The 23,637-nt window shown below is 41.2% G+C and overlaps 2 protein-coding genes across 7 annotated transcripts in view; one reads left to right on the top strand and one right to left on the bottom strand.

Moving 5' to 3' along the window:
* Positions 1-5,670, top strand: part of KCTD20 (potassium channel tetramerization domain containing 20) — a 31,602-nt gene extending 25,932 nt beyond the window's left edge. For all 6 annotated transcript variants that reach the window (XM_075055374.1, XM_075055372.1, XM_075055373.1 and 3 more), the window contains 3 exons: positions 922-1,119; positions 1,637-1,747; positions 2,356-5,670. In XM_075055374.1, the coding sequence (XP_074911475.1) occupies positions 922-1,119; positions 1,637-1,747; positions 2,356-2,648 (602 nt within the window). In that variant the 3' untranslated portion in view covers positions 2,649-5,670. The remainder of the gene's footprint in view (positions 1-921; positions 1,120-1,636; positions 1,748-2,355) is intronic.
* A 977-nt stretch (positions 5,671-6,647) lies between these two features.
* Positions 6,648-23,362, bottom strand: STK38 (serine/threonine kinase 38). The gene is made up of 14 exons (XM_075055368.1): positions 23,243-23,362; positions 21,265-21,397; positions 18,927-18,978; positions 18,649-18,771; positions 17,991-18,074; positions 16,014-16,137; positions 14,991-15,145; positions 13,771-13,873; positions 12,753-12,814; positions 12,088-12,205; positions 11,766-11,889; positions 10,945-11,040; positions 10,598-10,692; positions 6,648-9,939 (listed from the first exon to the last, which is right to left on the bottom strand). Exons 2-14 carry the CDS (start codon positions 21,393-21,395, stop codon positions 9,809-9,811), a joined length of 1,398 nt encoding a protein of 465 aa, XP_074911469.1. The 5' UTR covers positions 21,396-21,397; positions 23,243-23,362; the 3' UTR covers positions 6,648-9,808.
* Positions 23,363-23,637: the final 275 nt, after the last annotated feature.

The following is a 23,637-nucleotide window of genomic DNA, read 5'->3' as shown; positions in this document are numbered from 1 at the left end:
GTGTTGAGCACTCTGATCCTGACTCAGTGCATTGCTTAATCATGTGCTTTAGTTTGAGCACGAAAGTGTGGACTCCACTAGGACTGACGTATGCATTGCATTTAAACAGCTTCCTTTATTGCTGCATCAATCCAAAGTGAAGTGATTGAATCCTGCAGAATGCAGACACTGTGCCCAAAAAAGCAAATTGAAATTGTAAAAATTCTAGTCTCTTCTTGTAACAGAGGCTGAGAAGAAGAGCTTGCTGTTACAGCCAAACAAAATGAAGGCTAAAAGCAGGTTTATAACTCCTATCTAAAATGTACCAGAGAATCATGAATAATTTAAGCTTATGGATGATGGGCAGAGCAGGAACCAAAGACACCAAAGTTGGAAAGTAGTAGAGAGTTCCTAGTCATGAAGGGATTGGGAGCAGCTTTTTGGGTATGTATGTTGGCAAAAAAAAGTACTTTTAACATAGGCAAATCTGTGAAAGGCACTATACTGAAATGGGGCATATGGTATTGTAGCACAGGCCTTGGGGTGGAGTTTCCTACCCTGTCCTCTGATCAGTGATCACAGAGAAGGCAGAAAATGTGCTTTCAAGGACAGAGGTTGTTGCTGGAAATTCAAGTTAAGTGTCATAATGAATTAATTATTCAGTCCGTTACTGTTGCACTGTATTGATTGGACCTTGGTGGTTTTTTTAATGGTAATGTAATGGTTCTAGCATGTCATTTACATTCCATTTGAAATGCAGTCTCATATATCTGATTTTGCCAATTCTGGAGCTGGAGACTGTTGATGCATCTGAACATATGTTAAGGAGTTTGTCTGAAGAAGAATGCAGGCTGTGCTCTTGAATGTATCTGGAAAGTGTAGAGCTGGGACATATTTTCACACTATGTAAAAAAGCTCATCATATGATTTATGTCTCATTAGGTGCTCTGTTACATGAGCTCTCCAATGATGGTGCTCACAAGCAGTTTGATAGCTACCTGGAGGAGCTAATTCTGCCTATAATGGTGGATAGTGCAAGGAAAGGGGAACGTGAATGCCATATTGTCGTGCTGACAGATGAAGACACCGTGGACTGGGATGAAGACCATCCACCTCCAATGGGAGAGGAGTACTCGCAAAGTAAGGGTTCTACCCTGGGGCTCCTGTCTCTGTGTTGAGCACACACCCAGACATGTGGCCATAAGGAAAGGACCTGTTGCCCAAACAGCAGTCTTTCTCCAGGAAGAGATGCTGTCATATGGAGTCCCGTTCTGTACGTTCCTTCTGAACTGGCGGCTGCTAGAGGCAGGATACCTGGCTAGTTAGAGCTTTGGTCTGACCGCCTGCATTGGTAATGACAGCACTCACAGCATCTTTTCCTTTTGTTTGCTGCCTCCCCCTCAGCCTTTTCCCAGCTCCCTAGTGAGTGAATACTCTTTGCTTTACTCTTTGCCATCACCACCCATTCTATCCAGACTGTAATGTGCATCACTACCCTCCCACCAAGGAAGTGCAGCTAACTGCAGTGATGAGAACAGATACCCAAAGTAGTTCTTGGAAACCAGACCTGTTTTTTGGCTCCCCCACAGCTGAGCATGTCAAAAATGGGGAGAAGATTCCTCCTTGTAGATTCTAATCACCCTTTTTATTTCTCAAGTCCTTTACAGTTCCAAGCTGTACAGATTCTTCAAGTACATTGAGAACCGTGATGTTGCAAAAGCTGTGTTAAAGGAACGGGGCCTGAAAAATATTCGCATTGGCATCGAAGGTAAAGTATTTCTTCAGAAAGGAAATTCTACGACAGGTGACTCCATAGTCAGTAAAGCCTGGTTTCCTCTGGACTCTAGGCATTTCCTGTTTTGCTCTGTGTTTTACTAGGCATTTATTTTCATGAAGCTAGTAGAAGCTGGACATGTTCCTTCACCTCTATCATGTTACACTGAAATTGGCTAGGAGGCTCAAAAGTTAAGGGCAAGTGAAAGATGTGTGGCATGTATCAGCAAGCCTTTGTCTCTTTAGGACTGAGTAAACAGGAAACGGGAGTCAAACACTTCCGCCTGCTGATCCAAGCGTTCCCTTAGGGAGCTTAGAGAACATTGTGCTCTGTCCTGGGAGGCTCCTATTTTTGTAGTAGCTATGTTTGTTCACCAAATGGTAATGCTGTGTAGCCATTGATCATATGACTACACACAATGCTGCATCATCTTTCCAGGAGAAAAAGAAAGGAAGCCAGTAATGTGGCATGTGAGCATTTGTCTGCTAAGTCCCCCCCTTCCCCCATAATCACTCCTGCCTGGCTGTTCTTCTGGGCTCCTGTTGTCCCTTTGTGCAAGTCAAAGGGGTGTAGTGCAACTGACTGGCTGTCTGTGTTTTCAGGATATCCCACCTGTAAAGAGAAGGTGAAGAGGAGGCCTGGTGGCCGGTCAGAAGTGATATACAACTATGTTCAACGGCCATTCATCCAGATGTCATGGGAGAAGGAAGAGGGCAAAAGCCGTCATGTTGATTTCCAGTGTGTTCGGAGCAAATCTCTGACAAACCTAGTCACTGTGGGTGATGACGTTTCAGAGGACCATGAGGTTATAATGCATCACCCCCCACAAGTAGATGAACTCGACAGGCTAAACGCACCGTTTTCCCAAATGGCTGTTAACGATCTTCCAGATTAGTTGTGGCTCAGGGTGAATAGTCCTGCTTGATGTTGGAACATCTCAGCATAGTTTCATCCCAGGTGATGGAACACAGACTCCTGCAAGGTGCTTTATCCTCGTTCATGCTCTTACTACATTGTCATATTTCAAGCATGTTAATAAAGAGCCACACTCCATAGCCTAATTGTGCAATCAAAAGCAACATCTCCTCAAACAAAAAGAAATTGTGCTGTTTGTTTCTACTACAAAGGCTTCCAGATTGGTGGGTGCTGAATATTTTACCTAAACTTCTAAAAGAGGAGCAGAAGTATTTAGAAACGTCTTGTTTGACATCAGAGGAAATTCTGGGCCTGTCAAGACAAAGTTTTCCTTTACCATTAGGCACTTAGCTTGCTTTTGTGATAATCAGTTACAAAGGACTGAACATCAAAGCAGGACAGATGATACTCTTTCATCAACCAGCAGAAATGTAGCACAGTTGTGACAGCAAAATCCTGAGTGTGGAGGAATGACTGCAAAATCCAGAATGTGGAGGAATCTGTTTATACTGCCACCTGGCTTTGCATCCAGCATGTTGTACTGCTGTTCTAGGGAAGGATGAACTAGTTCAATAGGAGGCGTATGCCTGTTCACAGGAATTTCCCATATATACTTCTCCATAGGGTGGAATCACTGTTTTTAGAGATATTGTCTGTTAAGTTCAGTAAAATGAGTAGATCATGCTGAAGGAAAAAGCAAAAAAGAAGAGACACTAGTTGATATTTTACCAACAAAGTAAATCTGTTTAGTAGCTTATTAGATTTAAGAAGCTTTCTAGAGGTGACTGTGCATGCTAAAGACTTTCAGTTGTCTCCTCCATCCCCCTGCTAAGACAAAAGCAGTGGAGGAGCTCCCAGTACACACAGTCTACTACCTGAGTGAAATGCTTGGTATCATCAGTCTTAGTCAGTCAAAGTTTCTGTAGACTTGCCAAGGAGCACTCTACTGTTGCAGTTGTAAATGGTCAGCTACTTTCTTCCCATTTTGGAACAGACTGGACCATTTTGCTGTCAGGCAGGTAAGAAATACCAATAGTAAACCAGCCTTCTGTAGAAAAAAATACACATACCTGGGAACAACTCTCCTTTGCTGCTCTGGATATATTATCCTAGTCTGTGGTTAAGGTTCTGTTCATTTTGGATTCAGGGCCAACAAAGCTGTGACTGTAAGTGTAGACACGCTCCAGGCTGGTTTAGCTCAGTTAGTTATATTAGAGCCTAGCTGGTCCTGTTCCTGCAGCGTGGAGTTACCTGTAGGCTTTCTTAACCCCCTGATTAGCACACAGTGAGTTCAGTACTGCCACAACCAAGCTGTTACACCAGCCAGAACAGGCCTGCCTTACAAAGCCATCATTTCTGATGGCTCTGTATAGATTTTACGTGCACAAAGCGGAGTACTTAAATGTAGTGCTGGTGCAAAATAAAGCTGAAACCTATTCAAAAAGAAAGAGGGAGAGAACTCCCTTGCAAAGTTGTTAAGTTCAGGTCAGTTCTGCTCTTGCAATTGACTGCTGTTGAAACCTGTAACACACATTGAGTTACTTGGTCATACCTGGCAAAATAGAGGTAGGAATCAGTCTACCCCTAGAAGGTTTAATCCTTTGTTGTCAGGGTTGCATCATCAAGCAAATCTCTATTATTCTCCATCTGTCTGCAAAGTGTATGGAAGACTTAACATTGAAGATTGCTGTTACTGTTTTGCTGCTAAGGATGGGGGTTTTTTTCTAAGTGTAAGTAACATGACAATATCAATCACAAATTTTCTTGCAGGTTTATGAGTGTCATTTTAGTGAAGAGTAACAAAATCTCTGCCAAGGCGTATACTTGCCGATATATTTAGTTCCCATTTGTATGGATACATGTTCCATTATTTGCAGTCTTTCTATTCTTAGCTTCTTTCCTAAGTGCAGCAAATAGATTTCTTCTTTTTATAAGTGCCTATGGGAAGATTTCCAAAAGTGCTTCAGGACCTTCTGAGAGTCCCAGGGGTTCAGATGCCCAGGTCCACCTGACTACTTTTGAAAAATCCTCCCTGTGTGTCATTGGATCAGTATAGAGAAGTGTCCTTCAGTATCTGCACAGAGATAGTGTGCAATCACTTTCCATTACTGCTCTAGATGAATTTCTATTTTTATAGTAGAGAAAGGAATACATACGGACCATTAACCTTCCAGCTAAGGGCCAGACCAAACCCATTACCTGCCTTGGTAACGAGCTGTTCCTGTAAGTCAAGCAAAGGCACTGGTGAGACTGTCTGTCCAGCAATGATGGAGCTTGTCCCCAGGCCCTCTGGAATTTTTTTGTGTATTTATTTTTACAGCAGCGTAAGTTTTAAGTAAAAGTGTATTGGTATTGACCAGCTGACTTGGAATTGGACTTTACACATGTTCTGCTCTAAGGACCTGAAATGTGCATGTTGTTGAGCGCTACCCTACAGGACTGTGTCAAGGCATCGGATGCCAAGCATCTGACTTCAGTGGCACCTTATGGGATCTGACAGCTAAGTACCATATTCAGCCAAAACAAATGCCACCGTTGTCTGTCCCTGAGCCCAGTGTTAGCTAGGCCTCTTGAAGGATTTGGCCAGTTTATTAAAAATAGTGATTGCAGACAGTCAGCTGCCACAGGCTGTTGCCTGAGAGCTAAAGACTGTCGATGCCTGGTAGGAGCTTGTTGGTACTCTGTGTAATCAGCATGGGATGGAGGTATCCAGCTTCTATGATTTCCAGGCAGTTTTACCACTCTAAAAAGCCCACTGTAGTTTATTGGCTTTCACAAGTAATTAAAGATGAATTTTTTTTTTTTTTTTAGTAGACTGAGTTCCATTGGAACACTAAACCAAATTGGAAAAGTATGCATCTGCTTTTCTTCCTTCTCTCATGGTCACCTACTTCAGGTACAACATCAAGTTTTGTCTTATTCTAGATATACTGAAGTGTTATCCGTGGCGTGTATGAACTACAGATGTATGGTTTCTTTTCTGTATTAAAGTATAAATTATATGTGGCTTGTTTGGCTCTTTTAAAAATTGTTTTAAATGTGGAGTAGAATAATGGGCAGGGGATAGATTGCTAGAAGATTTCTTTCCTTGCTTCATAAAGTGTGGCTTCAGACCTCAAAGCCTTAATAGTAGTTTTGCATCAGGCAGAGCCTGGTTGATTTGGCAGGAACCTTGTGCAGCAGCTGCACTACTACCATTTGTGCTGAGAGAACCTCAAGGTTTAGCAACTCAGTGCAGTGATGTTCTAAAAGCAGCACCTAGCACAGGTATGAGATGACACTATTTAACCCACAAAATATGCAGCACCTGTAACAGGCCCTAGTGCTATTTTTGGTTAGTATGCTGTGAAAGATGGTCTCTACTTCTGCTTGTGGAAGAAGACAGCTTTGGAGGACATCTGGCTTTTATTTCTATCTTCAGTGTTGGATGCAGTATAAGGGTTTTCTTGATGAAGCTTGAGAAAGGCATTAAAGTTTGAACAAGGTGGAATTTAGTGGAATTACTGAAGTGACAACGGGAACTTGTACTCACAAGTGGAGCTGTTGCAAAGGTGAAGCAATGAAATAAGAACTGCAAGTTGATTTTGGCATATTACAAACTGGTAGGAAAGAAAATGAAGGGTCATAGCTTTGCTTCCACTGCCACTTGCTCCCTGCTTATTATCCCTTTTAAAAATAGAAAGGGGAAAAGACTAAAAACAACTTGCCCTGAAGCTGGTAAACTGAAGTGACGTTTACACAATGCAGACACCTATGCATTCTGCCAGAAAGATTTAATTCTTCTGAAGATCAGCACTGTCTTTCACCTTTAACAGGGTGCTCATTTCTTCACGTCTGCTGTGCATCTTTTGGAAATGCAGCCCATGAGTTTACCACTGCATTCTCATAGCTAAGCAGCTGATTCTAAAATCAGTTTCAAGTCTGAAAAAAAACCAACCTGAGAGATTCCAGTTTGTAAACACAAAACATGCTAGCAAAATTGTGTTTACTAAGAGGATTTTATTTACACAACACAATGCAAAGATCATTCCATAAAAAGTTGGCTCCCCCAGCAACACACAATACACCTGTCAAATTTTACAGTGCAATTTAGTAACAGCTTTTAAATATTTACAGAACACTTTTTCAACTTACAGGTTAAGGCAGAGTCAGGGCACAGTGATAAGAAACACTTAGTGCAGTTTTGTGCTAGGCATGATACAGAGATGAACTGGCAGCATAACTCATGGTCAGATCCATTGGAAATTCAGATTGGAATTACTCCTAGAAGTCCAGCAACAGCTTGCAGCTTAAAAAAAAAAGAGCTAAAAGATACATACAACCTTAATACACAAGCCAGCTGCTAAGAAAAATGTTTGGCTAACATGGGAGATGAACAGGCATACAAAAATCTTAATCTGTTAGCAGTGCAGTATGGATCCTGGGAAGAAGACATTGTACTTTTTTCCCTAGTGTTGGTGAACAGCTGTAATGGAAGCGGGCTTACAGTGCAACTGTGATATAAACTTACTGCTGGAAAGGTGTGTCCAAGAGGACTATCTTCAAAGACATCCAACTTCTACTGAAAGACAACAGGAATGAGGTACCCAACTGCTCCTTGTGCCTTTGAAAAACTTCACCTTTAACTCAAAAAGTGAACAATCTGAGGTTTCAGAAGACTTTAAAACACATGTACTAAAATGCACAATACATATTACTATATAGGGTTTGTGTTTTTTTTCACAGCAAGTTATCACAACTTTTAATTGTTTAGCTTCTTCATCTTTGGTATTTATAAATAAAAATGCCAGTCCCTTTTAGTAAAGGGCTAATAATGCAGCTACTATCCCAAAATCATTTATTCCTAATCCACAGCAGCTTTAAAGGATTTTGATATTTTTATTTTTTAAGGCAGTAACTAAGCTGTTAGGAATTTTAAAAAAATGTTTTGATGCTAATGCCTTAGTTTTCCAATGGTTTATAAGGCAACTTTTTCAAATGGCTAGAAGAAACTGCAGGATAAGGAGATGGAGCAATTTGAGAAGTTGGTATCAGTCCTTCATAAAAAAGTAAAAAGGGAGCAGAACGTGGTATTAGTGACTAGCTGATAAAAAGCCTGATCCTATAAATCATTAGTTCAGTTAGCCCTTATTCATCTGAGTAAGCCCTACTGACTACAGTGATCCTGGTACCTCTAATTAAGGCTATTTTTGCATTTCAGCTTTGTAGGATCCAACTGGTATCTAAACTGCTTATGGCAATTCATTAAACTCCTAGGACACATACAAAAAGCACAAGGGGTGGTTAGGGAGAGGATGCTAACAAGTTATCACCCAGTTTTAGCTATATATGGTACTTTCAATACCCCAATCAGTCCATGATGGCACTCAATTCAAAACACATCTAGGTAAAAATTCCCTAAAAGCACCTATTAAAAAAAAAAAGTTTCAATACAAACCCATTTTCTTTCGTTTCCTAATCTAGAAAGTTAGGACTAGATATAATTGAAAGCCTTCCTTTTACTGTGAAACACTGCTCTAGCTTTGTTTCTGAACAGGTGGGGGGGGGGTCTGTACTATATAGTTAGTGTTCAGCACCAATAAAAGTTTGCAAGAACCCAAGACAGTTCAAATTAATACATATTTTTAGAAACCTCATTAAATTTATATTTTAAAAAAACCCATCTAATTGCAAATTAAAAACTGGAACCAGGCAGGCCCAAAGGTTGATGCTACCTGCCCCTGGAAGTGCAGAGTTAACTACAAAACAGGTGCCAAGTGGAGCTCATGATTATAAAAAGGAATTGGCAAAAGCTCAACTGAGGCAGAATCCTCCTTCCCAAAATGCAGTCATGTTCGGAGAGATGCTTAGGCAAGGAAAGGCACTTTGGGGCTCTGCTGGAGAGCAACCTGATCATAACTGAATGTACTTTTATAAATTACACTAGTCAATAATCAACAAGTGGACATGGTGGGTCCCACTGCCCCAAAAGTGACCCCACGAGGTACTGTCTTTTCAGAAGACTACAGGGACAGATGGTTCAGCCATGACAGCAAGAGGAGCTCTGTAAGGAAAACCCAGGGAGGCCTCCATGAGCAACATTCACAGAAGAAACTGATACTGTTCTGCTCAAAACCAAGATCAAAGAGGCCACAGAAGATGGTTTTGTCTTTAAACCGATGGAGATGCAGCAGATCTTAGAAGTGGCCAAAAGATGGCAGCAGCAGGAACGGGAGGCCTCATGGCTGATCCAGCTGTACACAAGATGCCCACCAAGGATCAGGTTAAATAATTTCCCTCCCTCTCTGCTCTAACTCCAGATCCACTTGTGTTACCAGGTGTAGTTTTTATTATCTGCATTGTTTACGGATCCATCTTTTCATACAGTAACTGAAAACTGCTGGTGCTTGGTGGAGGGAGTGGCCCATTTCTCCTATCACTGTCTAGAAAAGAAAAAGTGTTGCACAATTTTTTAATTTAGAAAAAATATTAAATGGCTTGACGGTCACTGTCTTAGTACCAAAAGTAAAGTGCACTGCAACTGGAGGCCACTGCAACAGAGTTGAGAAATGCTATTAAAGAGGCTTCCAAGTAGCATTATAAAAAAACAGCACTACAAACTAAGGTTAAGGCAATACGAGTTGTATCCTTCTACAAGATAGCTTACTGGAGAGTTGTCTATCTCAAGCTTTAATTATTGCTTTGTTTCCTCTGTACTGAAGTCCTTAGCCACTGGGAAAACAGTGCTGGCAGAATTGGCAGATTGAGTTTGTCACTTAATGCAGGACTGGCAAAACAGTCCATATAAACATCAGGTGATTTGCAATGTCAGAGTGAAGGCTTGCTCTCATCTTCTGATGGACTGTACAATCTGGCAAAGAATTTAAAAAGAAAACTGAAACTCTTGCTCCTGAAGCAGCAAAACATGCTTCCAGCAGAGATGATGCAAACATTTTGTGGAATTTTTCAACGGCGCAGAAAGAAAAAATCCATAGTAACAAACAGGGTGTGTAACAAATCAGGGTCCTGAAGTCTTCTCCAAGAGTTGATAGCCCTCAAGTTTTCTTTAAAAAAAAAAAAGAAAAAGTTCTTTTATGGGTATAAGCCCAAAGTACAGGAACAGAATTCCACGGCTCAGAAGTTGTCCCAGGTAAAGATTTATTACTTTCCTGCTTTCATATAGGATGGTATTGCTCCTCGGGCTGTCAGACCTTCAAAACGCTTGTAGGTGTAATTGATAAAAACCCAGTCTTTGTTCTTGTAGTCAGTCTCTGGATGGTTGCTTGTTGCCACTGATAAGACATATAAAAAAAAAAATTATCCTTTGAAGACTGCAAAGCTTATTTTCATACAAAACACTCGATGTGGAGTAGGTGAGAATACTTCTAAAGAAAGAAATATCATAAATCTAGGCATTCAGGTTCATTCTTCAATCCCAGTCAAGAACTCCTGTAATGTGTCTTCTTAAAACACATGGAGCAAATGTATGACTATGCTTTGACACGTAAATACAAGATCCTTTAGAAATTTACACCAAAAAATATCATCCCCTTCTGTCTCACCTTCTCCCTACCCCCTATACTAAGTGTTAGACATGCTAGCAAGAATTAGCCAGTACCAAGGGGTACTAGCAGTGTTGGGCTCACAGGTCCTGCTGAAATCTGAACTTGCTGGGAGCTCTGCTGCTTCTTAGAGGTGCCCTTTCTCAGGCAGCTCCCACATCATTCACAAGTCTGCATCCCATTTCGTGAAACCCAGATTACAGCTTGCACACCCCTGCACCACAAGACTACCATCCAACAATTTGATCATGATTTTTTTAAAAAAAAAACAAAAAAACAACAACAACAACTAGCATCTAGTAAGATTCTTTCTATGATTAACAGGAAAGTTACATTATTCTACTGGACAAGAGGAAGGTTTGTTTACATGCAGAACCAAAGCATTTACCTGTTGGTTTAAGGATATCAGATTCTGGAAATTCATCAAAGTTTGAGGTATCATCAATGCTTTTAATTTCTATTGAAATTGCAGCAGGTCTCTCTCTGCCAAGAAGAGCAGTTTCAGCATTAAGATTTCAAAGGCAGAAGAAAGCAGGATTCACCCACTTTCCATTTCTTAACAGAATCAAAGACTGAAGGTACCTAAACCTTAGCAAGCTTCAGATAAGGAACAAAATACTTTCACCCACACCTAGATATAATAAATGCCAGTCAAGCCGCTCCCTTCTGTCAAACAGGACTAGCTTTAAACAGTCCATAAAGAAGAGCAGCTTGCTTTTCTCCAAAGCATCTTACCTGATATGCTCCCAATCAACCCCTTCAAAGAATGGGTTACTCTTTATTTCCTCCACACCAGATGCACCAATTCTGTGCTCCCATTCACAGCAAAATCTGGGATGGAAGGAAGAATGACAATGAAGGAAGAATGAAAACGAAAGCATTCCATGCGGAAATGGAACAGCTTTCTGAACTGATACTACTACGGTTTCATAACGTATAAATGAAGAAGGTTAAGAACTCCCAGTGCAAAACCAACACATAAAGTTATGTTTAGGAAAAGTCATGTCAAATGCTACAATTTAGATGTGGTATTCTTTCACAACAGGATAATGTGCCCATTCTGTTTCAGGACCAGTGTAGAGCAGAACATATAAAGCCTAAAAAGCTAGACATTTATATTTCTGTCCTGAGAATAGGTAAGCAATTGAAAATATAAATGAAAGAGCAAGAGTCAGCATGCACTGGGATACGTTTGTATGCTCCAGTGCATACAATGTCAAAACCATTGTTGTTGTAAGAAGCTACCTCTGGCAAAAAGATTAAGTTGCTTCCACAAGAAGCTCACAGACAAAATAAAGAGTAGAAACATTCCTATTTTGCCAGGCTAGCAGCACTTACGTGGGAGGTCCTTTTTAGCATAGGTTAGTCAGGGGACAGCTAAATGACCTCTGAGAGACAAGTGTATTTGATGAGGGAGTTCAGCATTTGGTGCGTGTGTGTAACAGCACGTAGCAGCAGATTTTTTTCATGTGAAGCAAGCCATGAGAGGCATGTACTACAGTTTGCAAGACAAGAAAATTAGTACTATATTAACTGGCAAACCATATGGCTGGCACCTTAAAATAAGATCCTTTGCTTTATCAGATATTGGGACTTCTGGAGGAAATGTCAGAGTCTCTTTCCAATTCATTACTTTCTTATATGTTTCCTGAGGAGTCTCAGAACAGAATGGTGGATAACCTGAAAAGAAAGAAAAATACAATCTCGTATAAAGCAAAAATAGTTTGTGTAGTTACTGAAGTCTACAATGCACCAGAACAAACCTCACAAACCATGCAAGTAGTGGATACTTTGAGAACCTGACCCTGAGCACATAAATACAGTTGATGTCTTAAGCAGGAATTGTGGTGTAGGACTTGGGCACTGCCAGTTTCTTACCGATCAACATCTCATACATGATGACCCCAAGTGACCACCAGTCACAAAGCTTGTTGTATCCGGTCTGCATGAAAACTTCAGGGGCAATGTAATCCGGAGTACCCACCGTAGAAAAAGCCTGGAACAAATACCCTCAGTTATGTATCTTTAGAGAAAACTGCCTGATATGGAAGCGAGAACTTATGCAACAATGGTTATTTTGAGGAACACACCAGATTGTTTCCAAGATCCTTTAGCAAAGTTGTTTAAAGCCTTTATTTCAAGATATGTAGGGACAAAATCAACATGTTCACGTGAAGGAGTCTTAAAATATCGTCAGAGAAATGGGGAAAGGTACCACTGTCTATATACACCTTGGAATGGGTCATTAGCCCTTTGCTATATTGAAAGTGGCAAGAGCTGTTCATTTTAGCTGGGAGGCACCAGATATCAATGTAAATAATTACGGCAGTGCTACCTCAGGCACATATGTCACCAGCTGTTCAGCAGATGGATGAAGGACAAGCTAGAGTTGTTCCTCTTTTTAAAAGAAAAAAGCATGAATCTTTTTATTTCAGCACTGTTCAGAACTCTGAAATGGATTAATGCCCGTCGTTTAAATATATGTGCCATCTGAAGGCAACAGCTCAGCAGAGAACATTTCCAAGCAGGTGAAACGTACTTACCAACTGCCGTCTATTTCTCTTCCAAGTCTCTGCTTTCCTTTTGGAATTCATGTTCTGGAAAGCTAAAGGAGATTGGAATATATGTGACTGAAACCTACCAGTCACCCAACATGCATTTTTACCCCAAAACCTTTACACTAAAAGGTAACTAAAAGGCTACACAAAAAAGGTAGCCAAGGCCCGGACAGAGAGCCCATTTTGTATTCAGCTGTCCTGGTAAGACGTTACAGTGCCCAGGGTGCTCATCACTGGCCCCTACAGCCAAAGTTTACCACCACAACGAAGCTGAAGCTATTTGTGGAAGCACACCTTAACTCACCTTACTGAAGATAAGCCACATCAGCAGAAGTGAACTAGTTAACCTGCCTCAGCCTTGCCTTCCTCAGCTTACCTGGCACAGTCAAAGGAGTGCCTAGCAGTGGCAGATCAGAGTGGCCAGCAGCCCCTAGCAAGCAGTGGCAGCTGACAGTTAAGAGGAAAGCAAAGGATGTAACCTCTGCCATCCGTACAGAAGGTTGCAAAGAGCACATCTGTCAATACCCTAAACCTATCAGCAACTTCCAAACCTACGTAATATTGATAAAATCTTGTCAAGCCTTTCATTAGCAATCCACGCTTTCAGACTTTTTTTAACTCCATGACCAAAGTTATCCCCTTGAGAAAATTACTGAATATTCAAAGAGAATGTGTGCTCATTTATTAATTTAAATAACACATGAGATGCAGCTAGCATCTACCAAGTCACACCAAGTTTTCATTTGAGGTTTATTACACATGCAAAGGGCTACAGCAGAGTCTATTTCAAAGACAAACTTCTGGAAATGAAGATGGTTTTGTACATTAAAGTAACTGAAATTATTTTTATAAAAGATGTTATAAAGAAAATCAAAATTACACCTCAAGATGCAATGTTGATTATTAGATCCCCCACTGTGGCCTTCTAGCTTCACACTGAAACAAGTTATGTCAGGAACCAAGAGCAAGTACGCAGATACCTTTCTGAAGCCAAATAACTTACTGAAGTCACTAGGAAGACTATGGTTCAAGTTTCTATAAAATTCTGTTCTGTGGGCTTTCTTTAGTCCAGTACACAGACCAAAATCTGAGAGTTTCACGTGGCCCTAGAAACAAAGAAACAACAAAAACCCAAAATACAAAACCAGTATGAGACCTCATCATAGCAAATAAACGTTTATAGTTCTTCCCTTTCTTATATTTTGCATAATAAATAGATGTGTTCTTTTTGCATTCCTTGTTTTAGCCTAAGACTGGATGTGTACATAAAATCAAGCTATTAATTCTTTCATCACTACTACACATAGAAAGCCCAGCAGCTATGTACTTCAAGAAACCTCTGCTCCTGCAAGAATGAAAGCAAACGTCTCCAGAGGGAGCTGTAGTCCCTGGATTGTGCATTGACTCCAATAGATAAGAAGAAACACCTTAAATTCAGTGATTTGATCTGTCCTAGTGCATAACATGCAACCTCAGCAACTAGGTGCAATTTTTAGATGTATATCTAAAACATACATCCTTTTCAAAGTCCTGAATTTATCTACATCTGGATGCAGACATACTGAATTACATCAGTAATTCCAACAGTGCATTATTAGCTGGCTAGTGGTAAAGTATAGTTATTTACTGTTGGCAAACTTTTTCCAAACAAGCTAAATTTTAAGCAAACTTGTAGTGAGCAATAGGAGGATAGTGAAACAATCAAGCTTTCTGCAAACTGCCTGCAATAACCATCTAAAAGCAATCGGGTAGCCTGGCCAGCCTTCAGAAATACGTCCTGATTCTAAGGGAGATAATATCTCAGTTTTCAGTCTCAGTAATGGAACAGCTACATCCTTTGCATTTGATATGATCATCTACCCAATAGTTCGCAAGCATAAGCATAACAGATGTGAGACCAAAAGGAAACATCTTTGACTAAGAGGGGAGAACTGAAACTGTGTTTTAAATTGCAGGTGAAATAACCAAAAATAGCTTAAACAACTGTCAGAAGAGAGCTCATAAGTGAGGTATGAATACAGCTGAAGGTGGAGGAGAGGTCTTTCTTGACTTGTTTTTTATGCCCCCAGCAATATGGCAGATATGGCATCAAAGCTAGAAGGAACAGGGCTAAGAAAGAAGCACCGTCTTCTTTCACAATTGTCAGTGCTAGTTCAGGTCCATATTAAAAATTACAAGACCTTTTTACTACTACCCAGCCACTGGCCAGTAGTTAGTACATACCTTGCTGTCCAGAAGAAGGTTGTCTGGTTTTATGTCCCGATGGATAAAACCCAGCTGATGAATAGAATCAATGGCTAGCACAGTCTCAGCTATGTAGAATTGTGTCTCTTCTTCTGTTAGAGTGTCTTTTTTCATCAACAGTGTCATCATATCACCTAGAAGCCCCCCCCAAACAGCAAAGGTAAATACAAACAAACAAACACACAAACTCCACTCTCACTAATTTTGAAGACATGTATAAAGAAAAGAACTAAGCTATTTAAAACCTCAGGAAATCCAAATTGATTTCATGTAAAGTAATACAGTTCCCCAGCACTTCTGTGACAAACTTCTGTCTTTTCCCTTGTATGTGGAAAGGCTTGTACTGAAATTGCATTAAACTTACTGAGACAGCTAAATAGCATAAAGATGAAATAGCAGTATAGAAGCATCCCTTCAACAAGAGTCAGCTATGGACTGCTGATACTTTCATCTACTTTCAGCTACAAAGCTGTTACAAAATACAGATTGCATTTGTGCAGTGTCATCTCAGAAAGCATTCTTGCGGTTTCATTAGTCACATATATTACAGGCTTTCAGTATAACTTTCTTCTTAAGTGAGTTACAGTAGCATTATCATTCAAGGACAAACATCATCATCCTCTGAAAAAGGGACCTTAAAAGCTATTTCTGCTGCAAGCCAGCTAAAAGCAAAAGGTTAGAAAAATAAAAAACTGGTTATGTTATAGTTCTATAGATAGCCCGTGCATGGTAAGGATAACAACTAGCAGATTAAGGCCAAGTTTCAAACATCTGCAGCTAGAAGACCCAAGCAGATAACCTCGAGCCTGACCCAAAGACCTCAGCACCCTAACTCCTAAAAGCAGAAAGATTTACAATTACTTGTTTACTCACAAGGTAACGTCCAGCACAAACATCACTGTATGATAACCACATACACCCTAGGCCCAGACTATGTTTGTAATTAAGAAATTAGAAATCCACAAACAAAAGGAAAGCAGTCTTTTGATTTCAGGTAGTTACCTCCAGGCAGGAACTCCATGATAAGGTAGAGGTTTAGCTTGTCCTGAAAACTATAGAACATTTTCACAACCCACAAACTGTCTGCCTCCACTAGAATGTCCCGTTCCGCACGAATATGGCCGACCTGGAGATACGCATATGCATTTGATTAATTACAAGTCTTATGTTTTATTAGATGCATTTATTTCGCAGACAATTCAAGTATATTGAAAAGCATCAAATATTGAAAAGACAGCAGTCAAACTTCTGCACAAGGGCAGAAACACTAAAACTTCAATAGTTACACCCCTCAATATCTTCATGTAATAAAATAGCATAACATGTTCAAAAACAAATCCGAAAGTCATGCTTCTGACAGCAAAAAGGTGAGATGTTTTCATTAAACTTCTATATTTTCCCAGAATGTTTCTTTCCCCCCCTGCCCCCATCTGATACATCCCATTGAACACCAACTCCATTTTACTCCTCAGCATAAAGATCTGAAAGATCAGATCCTTTTACATTCAGAAGTTCCCACTGGAAAGTTTATGGGGACTTTTGCCTTTGGACGTTTACACTTGAGTAACATTTATTCTTATTGCGTGACTTTTGCTTCCATAAATTGAGACATATGTAGGAGGGCAAGAGAGCACTAACCTTATTCTTTTAAGCAAAAACTGAAGCTAGAGAAATTTAAACCACCCTTCTGAATAACATGGTTCCGTACAGAAAAATAACCCACATTTACATTTTTATTCTTTCAATTCTTATGTCATTTGGGTCCCCTTCAAATCAGAACTGTACAAGTGATATGGCACACTATGAAAACACTTCTCTTAAAACCACTTAGATAACAGACCACTCCAAAACACAATGTATTACCATGGGAAGATTCAGGAGGGCAAACATATGGTTGATTATAAAGAATAGGTTAATCCTATATACAGAAATCTCAGGTCTTTTACAAAAATATCTAACAAGTAGATCTCTAAAATCCTAGCTCTTCTCTAAACAGTTAGCATGCCTTTTGATATGGCTTCAGCCTATTCCTTGATTTAGACCAAATTTAGCAGTGCTGCATAAAGCTGTTTGGTTTTTAACCAAATATTTTGGGAAATGGAAACCAGTTCCAGTTCCTGATTTTATGAACACACACACACACACACAGTGCCTTCTAGATTCATCCCAGTGCTGAACAAGAAATTATTGTCTCAGACCATTATATTCCCAGAAGTACTAGCAGATAAAAGCCTTTAAAGTGTTAAACACCACTACTTTATGTCTCTCCAAGTCAGAATTCCAACAGTAGCATCACTTTGATATTTATATCCGATTCCATAAATCAGAAATGCAGTAAAACACCAATCTTGACATCTATACTGAATCATTTGCACATGTGTATGTGTAACATACATCATCATAAAATGAGGAGGAACATAAATCAGATACATAGCACCGTCCTCCTCTTTCACTGGAGAAAGACAAACCTAGTCCTTAGAAAAATGCTCTGCTTCCCATGTTTTCAAGCAGAAAGTGAGTTCAGTTCTACCTTGCTTCAGACTGAAAAGCCTCTTAGAAAAGGTGTTACAATTGCAGTTTCCATTAACACTAAGCAAGGCATTAGAGGTCATTTGAAACACTGTTCTGAGCATTCAGTTACATGAAATAGCCTGTAACTACTACTGTAACCCTTTTTAGATGAGAACTATATATTCCTCAAACTTTTGCATTGTTACAGGGAACGTTTTCCTTACAAAAAAGAAAAAAAAAGAAAAAAAAAAAAGACTTGAAAGACCCCACTAGAAGAGAGGTCCTTATGAATTCATACGAGATTCTTCTGACCTACTTCCTCGGAAAAAAATGGGGAAAAAAACCCATGTAATTTTTTACTTAGTAAACCTAGCCCACAGATGCCTATTACTCTCTACACATCACAGTTACCTCCCAAAGTCATCTAAAACATGGATGGTAGCGTTGCTACTCGTGGTGGCTATTCACCTGCTCTTTTTCAAGCATATCAGCTTTACGTAGTATTTTCATTGCATAAACATGCCCTGTATCTTTCTTCTGGACAAGTCGCACCTAGGAAGTATAGAAAAATTTGAGTCAAATGCAGCATTAGCACCAAGACTCTTGACAAATTTGGGTATCAAGCCCTTGGCTTCCATTTAATGAAAGCATATGGAATTATAAAAACAAAACACATTACATAGTGCACAGTAACGGCAAACAAGTTCTGTTAATTCTAAGAGATGAAATCATTTTAACAGAGATGACACACTGAGCAATCATATAGCTTAAGCAGATGGTTCAAAGCCACTTTCTCTGAAGAAGGCCACCAGAAGAGACTACTGCAAGTGGCTCTCCAGCTCTCCTGTCTGTAAGGCCAGCCCCAGGAGGTCACAATTAAAGTACACTGCCAAACTTGTATTTAGCTTGCCCTTCAAGCCCTTTTCAACAGCATTCATGTTCCTTTCCAGCACATAATGTTCTTAAACCAACATTTATTAGTCAAAGACAGATGCACGTGACTGTTAAGCTAAAAATCAATCTGCGGTTGTCACAACTTCTATCCTTCACTTGTGTAAACTATGCAAGTCTTCAACAAATATCAGTGCCATTTTAAAATACTTTTAGTCATCTTTTCTGGACTTACCTCTCCAAAAGCCCCTCTGCCTATTACTTTTAAAGACTCAAAGTCTTCCAAACCAAGCCTTGTTCTCTTTAGGCGAAGAAACTCTGTTTCCTTTTGTGCGTGTGCTGACCTCCTGATTCTTTTCTAGAGTTTAGGAAAAAAAAAAACACAGTAAGAGCCCTGGAGGTGGGCTCCACAGAGATCACAGCAATTCCAACTAAAGATTCTAGATCTCCATTTATAAAAGAAAATCACTTGTATTACTTTAACCATTAAGGTAATTTTCTCATATTCATTACCTCTTCATCTTTCAAGCCTTCTTCTTCCATCATTTGTTCTAGCTTCTTTTGTCTATAGCACAGACAAATTAGAAAAATAAAGGTTGAATCATTAATATGGTTTCTTAATCACACGCATGTATCCAACACCTCTGCTCTGTGCTTGCTGTAAAAGAAGGATGTAATGCCAGCAAGTAACAAGTGTAAATGATATATATAAGGGAGACGCAGACATGCAGTTAATTTTGAAGAATCTAATATTACAGCTTTGCCATTCTAGCCTTGTCCTCTCTAATTTTGACAATCTAAACCTGTCTCAAGTTTCACACCTTATTCAAGTGTACATTTTCATTGTATACGAATGTAGATTGAGATCTGGGTTCAATTCTTGTCTCTCTCTTCAACAGCTGCACAAGTCACTTAAGCTCAGAGCTATAATAAATACTTAAACACCGAAGTCTCACTTATTCCAGAGAATTGGCTATTTAAACACATCTGCAGATCTGCACTGTAACTTCTTCGCATCTCAAACTCATCACATGCAAAAGTTACTTTATATTTCCTAATACCTGAGATACTCAAAATACTTGGGAAGAAGAAACATGTCTGTACACATTCTGCCTCTTAAAGAATCAGAAATATTTACAGCCTTACTACAAAATGATTATTTAGGAGAAAAGAAAAAAGGAAGCAAGACTTCAGAGGGGGGAATGGCTTCAGGGGACATTTGTAATGATTACCCTCCAGGAACTTTTTCCCAACACCTATCTTATTAATAGCTAGCTGAACTGGGATCAGTGGTTTTGTTTTTTGGGTTTGTTTTTTTCTTTCTATGTGTGTTTTTATTGGTATAGCATTAAAAATTTACTAAAAAATTCCTTTTCTTTATGCAAGTCATTCTTCGCAAGATCCTCTTCCGGTCTCCTGTGCCACTACGCAGCTGCTGCAACGTGATAATATTTTGGGTTATCACTTCCATAATCAGGCACACTTAAATCGCTTTGCCCTTATTTAAGTACCCAGTGAGCCCTGTCTGGTCATCTCATTTCACACTCAAAGCAGTGACTCCAGTAGCAAAAGATGACTGCTGCAATACACAGAATTAAATAGCTCAGCATGACCAAGCGATGCTGAAATTCCCCCAAATATGCTTAATAGGTCCTATCTGCACCTCAGTGTACATTTTGTCAACACCATTTAAACTCCAAATTGCACATCCACAGACACATCTATTGTTAAAAAAAACATGTAACTTGTATAGTCCAGTGTCTTTGTTCAGACAAAGTCTTGAGCCTAAACAGAAAAAACCCTGTCATTGAGGTTTTGGGAGTAGACAATAGCACTCATAATAAAAAAGCAAGAGCTATGCAAAGAGAAAGAAAGGAATTAAATTGGTGATATTTTCTGTTTGGATTAGACCTCAATCTCTCATTACTAATTTGATGTTTTGAAGAAAATATGTAAGCAAGTTAGTATTTATTTCTAAATTGCTTCCTCATTTCTGCAGTTATTGTAGTTAGCAGGCATTCCTCTTGGATCTAGTTAGGTTTTTAGCAATAAGTCTCCAAGTGAATGAACACTGAATCTTTTTGAAAATTCCGATTATAGACTACATAGCAAGTTGGGAGAACGTCAGAACTCCCAGTGCTACAGCTTGAGGGTATTCAGCAAATTAGAGGGTTCCAGCCAAAGGAAAGTAAAAGTAATACTTCTCAGTTAAACTGCTTGTTATGTTTTGACCAATATATTTAAAGAGATGCCATAGGTTCAGCTAACTCACAGACAAGAAGTTAGCATCAAGTGACAGTCCTTACAGGAATCCCTCATTGTCTTTGAAAAAATTACCTTCCTTTATCAGTTGACTTGATCACACATTATAATCCATACTGAAACTGATGCTCTAGAATGAGTTTTAAATATTACAACCAGGGACATAAAATGGGAAGAGGCAGCAGAACACAGGCAAGACAAACATTCGTAAACATTGGCTTTCTACTTCAGGATTGTACTTGAATGATCCCAAGCATATGCCAAAATTAATTTCTACCTAGTCACGTAATCAAATATATGGGTTTTTAAAACTTGGTAACAGTCATCTCACTTTTGCATTTGCAAGCACATTTCAATTCACTTCAGAAGAAACTCCAAAAGCTGCAGCCTAAACAACTGTGGGATTCAGAAACCCAGCAGCTGCCTCCAGATGCTCGTGCCAAGCCCCATCCAGGTGCCCATCTCAGGAGCTTAGGTACACGCTCAGCAAAAATGTTCTATTTTTGCTTTGGCTCCAGAAAACTAAATGCAGTTAATATATATTTTTGGCTCTTATCCAGTTTGGAAAGGAAGCAAGAAAGATTTTTACCTCATCTCTCGTTCTTCATGCTGTGCGATGAGATTGCTGTAGAAGTTTTCTAATGTCACCTTTGTCATTGTAACTCGCTCCTTGGTGTGATTACTCATGGATGAGCATGGTGTTGGGCCTGTCATTGCCATGGCTATTAGGAAAGAAAAAGGGAGGAAACATTTAACATTATAAATGACAAATAACCTTCAAACAAGAGCTGCAAGCAATTCAGCGATGCTGAATCACAGAGTTAAGATTTTAGCAACAAATGCTAACAGCCCAGTTGTCTCAACTAAGTAAGGAAAAGTCTTACAAAATAAAAGGTACAAGTCAAACTTCCTGTTTTGAACATTTTTGATCTGAAAATAAGAGGGAAGGAAACTTAAGAAACATGATGCCTCAAAAACCACAGTTTCAGGCAGTACTGCAAGTGTTTGTTTCTCCCGATACATTCTATCTTTAATAAATGTTAAAAATTCAGAAATATCACACTGAAACATCTAATCCAGAAGTTCCTCTTCCTGTGACCCTTGCAGAAATAACTCCATCAGTTGCCTTCTGTCTCTTCTGCTGTGAGATCAAAATCCTGAAAGCTAGCCCAATAATGGAGCAACTGAGGACAAGGAAAGAAAGGCATTTAGTTGCTTTCGAGCAGTCTCGCTTTTATTAGATGCTTTCACACAGAAATCTGGCAAAATACCTTTGAACAAGTTGTAGTTAAAAAAAAAACCAAACTTAGTGTAAGTATCCTACACTTACATACTGGATTCTCTTAAGAAATAAATATATCAGAGTATGCCACTTCCAACCAGTAGCACAGCTTTGGGGCATATTAGACAACACAGCTCTCCTTTCTAAAGTGCATTAAAATGCAAAGATTTCAAGTGTAAAACCACCTCTTAGTCTTAGTTCCCCTGGTCACACCGTAACTCGCAGTAAGGTAACCGAGTTTTGCAACTATTACTCGAAATTGCAGACTAATATAGGTTAGAGACACACTTCCCGTTTTTACAACGCCCGGGCACTGGCAACAGTTTAGGAGTTATTCTTTTCTGTTTACTTCTTGCAGATCTTCACAAAGCATCATTACCATGCCTTTGCAAATCGCATCCTTTACAGATGCCAACTATTTTGTTTGCTGCTCTTACAGGCTCATTCACAGAAAAGATAGCGTGGGAGCCGGGAAGAACCTCCAGCTATATGTTTTTTTGAGATGGAACTCAGCCTGGATGGAGGAGCGGCTCCGAGTGACACCACACGAGTGGCAGGTCACCTTCTCCGCACACCCCCGAGGAGATGGCGAGTTACAGCCCTGCGTGCTGTGAGCAGGTAGGTGTGAAAGCCATGCCTCTGGTTTTCACTTCCTAGAGAACAGAATATGAAAATTATCTGGCAGAAGCAGGTTACAAGGGGGTGCGGAACAAAAAGGGAAGGGGAAGAAATGAGAAAGTAACCGGGGCTGGGAGGCAGCAGTGCCAAACCACTTGTTGGCACTCGGGCGTCCTTTCTACAGGGACGGCTGCTCGGAGCCGACCGACGCTCAGCACGGCGATCAGATGGTGACGGGGCAGGATGCTCCCGGCACCGGGGCTCGCCCAGAGCCGCTCGGGGCCGAGGCTGCCGCCGGGGGCGGCGGCGGCTCCGCGGCCCTTCGGGCGGCCCGACCCGCCGCGCTGGCGGAGGGGCCCGGCAGCATCACCGGGAACGGATACAAGGGGCCCGAGCCCCCCGACCGAGGGGGAGAAGGGTGCCTCCGCCGCCCCCGGGCCCGCAGCGCGGCCACCCCCGGGGGAGGAGGGAGCCCGGCCGCAGCGCACCCGCCCCCAGCCCCACCGGAGCCGGGGGCTTCGGGGGGGCTGCCCCCTGCTCCCCCCCGACCCCGCCGGGAGTGGCAAAGGACCCCGGGGGGAGGGAGGAGAGCGGGGAGGGGACGCGGAGCACCGGGCGGGGGGGAAAACACAGGGGTCGCCATGGCAACCAGGCGGGAGCGACTTACCGGAGCCCCCGGGAGGGGGGCGGCGAGGAGCCGAAAGCGACGGCGGGGTCCCGGCGCCGCCAAGCCAGGCGAAGCGGCTGCGGAGAGGCGAGACGGAGCTGACGGGGGTGGGTGGGGGGGGGGGGGGACGGGACGGAACCGGGGCGACCGGAGCCCCCGCGCCGCTACCGCCGCCCCCCGCACCGACGGCGACCCGGACGGGACAAGCACCCCAGGGACCGCTACGGCAGTGCGCATGCGCCACCATCCTCCCGGCCCCGCCCTCTGCCCGGGGGCGGAGCTGCCGCGCCCCGCCTCTCTCGCCAGCGGCGCATGCGCTTGGAGGCTTACGCCAACCCGAGGGGCTGGGGGGGGCGCGGTGAGCGCACTGGCGCATGCGCGGTGTGCTCCGGGCC

The sequence above is a fragment of the Buteo buteo genome, chromosome 23, assembly GCF_964188355.1.
Source record: "Buteo buteo chromosome 23, bButBut1.hap1.1, whole genome shotgun sequence".
In the NCBI taxonomy this organism is placed as follows: Eukaryota; Metazoa; Chordata; class Aves; order Accipitriformes; family Accipitridae; genus Buteo; species Buteo buteo.
The sequence above is the reverse complement of the archived record's forward strand: the minus strand, read 5'-3'. Positions and strand labels throughout refer to the sequence as shown.